Source organism: Bos indicus, chromosome 11 (genome assembly GCF_029378745.1).
Source record: "Bos indicus isolate NIAB-ARS_2022 breed Sahiwal x Tharparkar chromosome 11, NIAB-ARS_B.indTharparkar_mat_pri_1.0, whole genome shotgun sequence".
Lineage (NCBI taxonomy): Eukaryota > Metazoa > Chordata > Mammalia > Artiodactyla > Bovidae > Bos > Bos indicus.
The window spans coordinates 37,826,244-37,832,243 of record NC_091770.1 but is presented as its reverse complement, the minus strand read 5'-3'; the positions used below and the strand labels follow the sequence as shown (position 1 = coordinate 37,832,243).

At 41.8% G+C, this 6,000-nt stretch overlaps 1 protein-coding gene across 5 annotated transcripts in view; it reads left to right on the top strand.

The window, feature by feature from the left end:
- Positions 1-3,794: 3,794 nt before the first annotated feature.
- Positions 3,795-6,000, top strand: part of CCDC88A (coiled-coil domain containing 88A) — a 115,885-nt gene continuing 113,679 nt past the window's right edge. For 2 of the 5 annotated variants that reach the window (XM_019970168.2, XM_019970167.2), the window contains exons 1-2: positions 3,795-4,727; positions 4,824-4,924. In XM_019970168.2, the coding sequence (XP_019825727.2) occupies positions 4,665-4,727; positions 4,824-4,924 (164 nt within the window). In that variant the 5' untranslated portion in view covers positions 3,795-4,664. The remainder of the gene's footprint in view (positions 4,728-4,823; positions 4,925-6,000) is intronic. The other 3 variants (XM_019970166.2, XM_019970170.2, XM_019970169.2) reach the window with 3 other exon arrangements.

Sequence of the window (6,000 nt, the reverse complement as noted above, 5' to 3'; positions counted from 1 at the left end):
TTCAGTTCCTGGGTTAGGAAGATCCCCTGGAGAAGGGAAAGGCTACCCACCCAGTATTCTGGCCTGGAGAATTCCACAGACTGTATAGTTCACGGGGTTGCAAAGAATTGAACGTGACTGAGCGACTTTCACTTTACTGATGACCAGGCTAAAAAGAGGATTCCTTTCTCTGCCTTGTCATCTCTTCCAAATTTACTTTCCTCTGCCCATTTGAGATATAGAACAGAACTACAAATACACTAATTAGATGTCCTTAGGGAATGAAACCACTATCCCATTTTACAGCTAAGGAAATAGATGCTCAAAGAAATTAGGTAACATACCTTCTCTTTGTCATCGTATTATGTTTCTCTTAAAACTATGCTTGATAATTAAAACATATACCTCCTATATTCTAAGGTGAATTTAAAATCTTATTCTTTACATCAAGAGGACTTAGAGATCCTTTTGAGAAATCTTTGAGAGATTGGATTTCTTGATGACCCGGCATTTCTTTTTAAATATTCATGAAGCAATGATGCCTTCCTTTTTTTAAGAATTAATTGACAATTCAGCCATTTTAGGTGTCCAATTCAGTGATTATTGTATATTCAAAGTATTGTGTATCCATCACAATAGTCATTGAGTATTTTCTTGAAACCCACACCCCTAAATCATGAATCCCATTTCCTCCCAACCTCCCCAGACCTAGACAGACACTAATCTACTAATCTATAGACTTGTTTCTTCTGGACATTTCATATAAATGCTATCATACAATATGTGGCAGGCCTTTGTGACAGACTTGTTTAGCTTAGCATAATGTTTTCAAAGTTCATCCATACTTAGCATGTGTTAGTACTTCATTGTTTTTTATTGCCAAATAATATTCCATTTTATAGATATACTGCATTTAATTTATTCAATTATCAGCTGATGGGCATTTGGGTTATTTTCAGCTATTCTAAACAACAATGCCATTCTGCTACTGTATTTATGACATTTATTATACTAGCTTATGGATGTGATTAGCTTTGCAAATATTTGTCACCAAGGAGCCTGGTTCCGAGTGAGCTTATCACTTCCTGTGGTGTAAATCAAGATGGAGGTAAACATGGGTGCTTTTAGTACACAGGTCGTGTTATGTACGTGTAACCTGCAGGGGAAGCCTCAATTATAATACACAGAATCTTTCTCTAGTGATTCCTCTAGTCCATTCCAATCATTTAATTTCTGCTTAGAAGAGGGTGGAGCTTTGGACCCTAGCCAGATGGATATGACTTTTCCAAAGTCCTTTCCTGGGGATTTAATGTTCTAAGAAGGAATGAATTCAGGACACATAATTACAAAGCACAAAAAAAATACCTTGAAGAAATCTTGAGAAATCTCTTCCTAAGTGAAAGGAGGATAGGGAGAACTTTTGGATTTATTCTTACAGGATGTTGCAATTCAAAGACCATTAAGTTGCATATAATGTGCAATCCTCTTTTGCCAGACAGAGCAGTTTCCTGATTGTACTCTTGAGATATTATAAAGCATTTCTAAGACTGCTGTTAAACTAGAGAATTGTGAATTGGTAGGTTTTCAAATAAGTTACTCCAGACCTCCGTCTGGTCTAAAGCTTCCTGCTTTTACAATTAACTCCTCATGTTTCTTTGTTGCGTGTGTGTGTGTGTGTGTGTGTGTGTGTGTGTGTGTGTGTGTGTGTGTGTGTTAAACCTAAAGATAGACCAGGAAGCATCTGGGGCCATCTGGTTCTAAAGGGGAATCCAGATTTCTATGAGGGCTAGCTACTAAATGTAAAGAGGATAAACAATTCTATCTTAACTTTTAACTCCTGTGCTAACCTTCAGTCATTACCATCCAAAATGCCCTTAACTCACACTGGTGTTAAACTTCATGGTGTTTTCCTTTATGAATGAAGCAGGTTGGTCTGTCTTAACACAAACCACAGTACAGGCATGAACACTTCCATGTTGTTTTTAGCCAGGCTTCTGAGAGATTACAAAGAAAAGTGGACAAGTTAGGCATATAGCAATTCTTCCTTCTTGGTGCCTGTTCACTCTTGGTCTGTGTTTCTAAATAAAGGATTGTGATTAAGAAAGAGTCATCAAGAGCAAAGGGAAAAGATTGCTAACAACCGGGATTACCCAGGACTTGTGTACTGGCCAGGGCAATGCAAGATTCTACTCTGTCTATCACTTAGCAAAGTACCACATGAATGCATCCTAATTTTAATGAAGATAATTTGCGAGGTGCATTTATCTGCTCTCCAAAGCAAGATTCTTTCTCCTGCAACTGAAGTAAGACAGGTTACATTTCCCTCAAGATTCTTAATTTGAAAGGAATGATAATGAAAACAAAATCAATAATATGTATAAAGCCCTTACTCTAGGTTGCCATTTAACTCTACTAAGTTAACCCTGTTTAACACGTGAAGAAAGTAAAGTGCAGAGAGGTTCAGAGACTTGCTTACACAGCTGGTAAGTATTAGAGCCTGGATCTGAATTCAGCAGAAGACTCGAGTGCTCAGATGGTAAAGGGTCTGTCTACAATGCTGGAGACCCGGGTTCAATCCCAGGGTCGGGAAGATCCGCTGGAGAAGGAAATGGCAATCCACTCCAGTACTATTGCCTGGAAAATCCCATGGACAGAGGAGCCTGGTAGGCTACAAGTCCATGGGGTCGCACAGAGTCGGACAGGACTGAGCGACTTCACTTACTTACTTAGAAGACTCTAGAACCCAGGTCTCAACAACCTAAATAAGAAATTGTGCTGTTCTTAATTCAGTGTTATGACAAAAACATTTTTACTGCTAATTAAAAATATCATGTAAGTACTCAAAGTAGATATTTCTGTAAATGTAAACACACACTGAAGAACTATAATACTATATTTATTTTCTTTAAAAAAATGTTTTTGCATGCCATTTTGTCCCAGGGAAAAGCCTTATTTTCCTTCAGAATTAAGAGGAATAACATTTGATTTTGTGGGGGAACTGTTAAAATTACTTTGATGGTTCCAGTCGTGCACAGCATTAAGATTTATGACAAATATGTAATCTGTTTATTTGTCACCCAACTTGGATGACTTCCAAATGTTTCCTCTTAGTAGCTCTTGATTTTTGTTTGGATTTTTTTCAATCACCAAATAGTCAAACAACAATGTCTGAATCACGTTTGCTCCAGTTAGAAAATACCAACATGTTGAAAGGCAGCTTTGGTTATTTAAAACCCTACTACATTCACGTGCAACTTTGAAGAGCATGCATGCTTTCATGGACTGGATTTTTTAAAGAAGAAGCAAAAAGAGGAAAAAACCCCTAAAACAAACAAGTTTGCGCCTCAAGTCCCTTCTTTGCTATTTACTGCAGTGAGTTTTCCTACTCCGTTTTGCTGGCGAAAGCACGCTCAACAGATCAAACTGTCCGAAAAAGGCCGTCTGCATCCCTCATGTTTAGAAGAGAGGGATTTCGTTCTTTCCTTCACACATCAAAGAAAGCACTCGGGGAGGAAATAAACCATAATTAGGCATGAGCAAGCGAGCAGACCGACCCCTTCCTCTCCCTTTCCCATCCCCGCCCCCCAGGCCCTGGCAACCATCCTGGGCGCGAGCGAGGAGCCGGCCACCGCAGCAGCCGCAGCGAGCGCGCGTCCACGCCGCGCCCGCCGCTAGGATCTGGGCGGCGGCGGGGCCGGCCCGGGGTCGCGCGTACTCGGGAGCGCGCTCATGCAGCGGTTTTCTTCTCCCACAATCCAGAGGCTTGCGGCGCGGGAGGGGCGGGGAGTCGGCGGAAGGATATGGCCGCGGAGGGAGCTGCACGCTCCCTTTGACGGCTGGCTGGAGGCACTAGTTTGAGCGGCAAGGAGCGGGGTGTGATGCGGCACTGCGGTTCTGAGGCCGTTACTCCGGCTCCTCTAGAGAGGGCGGAGGAGGAGGCTGGAGCTCGGCGGTGATTTTGTGCCAGGGCTTCCCAGAGGCGCACTGAAAAGGCTGGCGGGGCTCGGGAAGCTGGGGGGTTAGGGACACTCATTCAAGCCCCCACCCCCCGGGAGGGGAAGGGGGCAGGCGGCGAGGCTCGAAGCGGTTGAGAGATGGTGTGTGCTCGGGGGGAAGGAGCGAGCGCTGCCTGTCGTTGGTGAGGGGCTGCAGGCAGGGAAAGCTCCGTGGGTCAAAGCTGTTCCATGCCCACTGGTGGGTGGAACGTGTTGAGCGGAACACTGAGGTCTAGCCTGGCGGCCGCTCGGACCCCTTAACGTGGTATCTAACGTGGGATTTCATTTAGCCCACGGTGGGATTAATTCGTTGGGGGCAGCCTCGCTGTTCTGGCTCCTCCAGGAGGAGCTGGGCAACCTTGACGGGCTTTTTGTCTTGCTGCTCCAGCCCCTTCTCCCTTCCTCCTCCTCCAGATGCCTTTTCTCTGCCCCTCCTCGCCCGGTACAGACATTTCCAGCGCAGGCTGCCGCTCGTGGCTGCTGTCGAAGCCACTTTTCAGGATTTCGATTCGTTTCCCTCTGGGGTGTTTTTTGAGGAGGGAGAGTTTTTCTCCCCTCCACGATGGGATTTTCTTCCCGTGCCAAAGTGGACTTTCATTGATTTCTACTTACTTCTTCAACGTTTAGTGACCAATTCTCTAGGCGTTTTTTTGTGGTGGTTCCTTTTTTTTCAAGTACATTCTCTGTAAAATGGAGAACGAGGTTTTTACTCCCCTTCTGGAGCAGTTCATGACCAGCCCCTTGGTCACTTGGGTAAGTGGGGTGTTATTTGTTGCATATTTTGCTGCATTATTTGTGGCTGCAGAGATGGAGGTGGGCGTTCGTGTCGTAATGATCATTCTGTTCTAGGTTAAAACGTTTGGACCTCTGGCTGCAGGAAATGGGACCAACCTGGATGAATATGTGGCTTTGGTGGATGGGGTATTCTTGAACCAAGTCATGCTTCAAATGTAAGTGCTCTGTTTTTTCTTTCTAGGCAGCTTTTTTTTTTTTTAATTGCATACTGTGAACTTAGAGACTATGTTTTAAGATCTTTGGTCAGAAAAATTCAGGTGGTTTAAGAACTGCACCTTGAAAGGTGATAATCTTACGTGCCCACCACATTTATCACAAGCCAGTAATTATACCTGTTAAAATTGTGGAACTTTAATTTTTCATTCTGCAAATCATGTATTGTCACTTACTGTCTTCAGTGCTGAAATCCAAACCACATTGTGGCCTTTTTGATAATTTGGTAAAATGAGGAGAATTAGAATAGTTTCCTGAGGTGGGGGGCTGGGGGGGAGAGCGTTTACTGTAAAGTTATGTGCATTTGGTACAGAATGTTTCTTATTAACCTTTGTGTCTAAAAATAAATGGCTCAAATTTTGAAACTGGTGAAGTAACAGATTTCAGAGGGAAGAATTTCAAATAGCAGTTCTGATTGGTGAAGACTTGCTGTAGGAAGTAATTTAAATGCATCTAATAACTAAAGTCTGATTAGATGATTGATTGTGTGAATTATTTGATTAATATTTGGGAAATCATTTTAAGGTGTTCTTAGAGCTTGTTTTGAAATGCAGGTGATTGAAATCTTGATGACAATTAGCTAATGATTTAGTAGGCAAATCTTTGTTTTTTATATTTATAATGTTAGCTTTAAATTAAGTAGAAAAGTGTTTCTGAGGTGGCAGTTGAATATCGAAATCACATTGGTAGCTGGATCAATGAAATAAAAACTCTATTTTTATCATAGATATTGTAGCATTAGGTGCATTCTTAGCACATCAGTGTAGTGAGTATTACAGCTGTGCTCAAAATTATGTGTATTAGCCTTATTTCTCTTGAATACTACCTGATTACAAGAGTAGTTTGAAACTTTCTATTTTAAGATATTCTTTGTGTTAGATATGTGGGGAATTTAGTGCATTATTAGTAAATGTTACCAGAGAATAAGTCTACTGTTAATAGAATAATACCCTAACATAAAAGTGATCAATTCTGTATATTTTTGATATTAGTTTTCTCTTTAGATTTTTCTACTTAA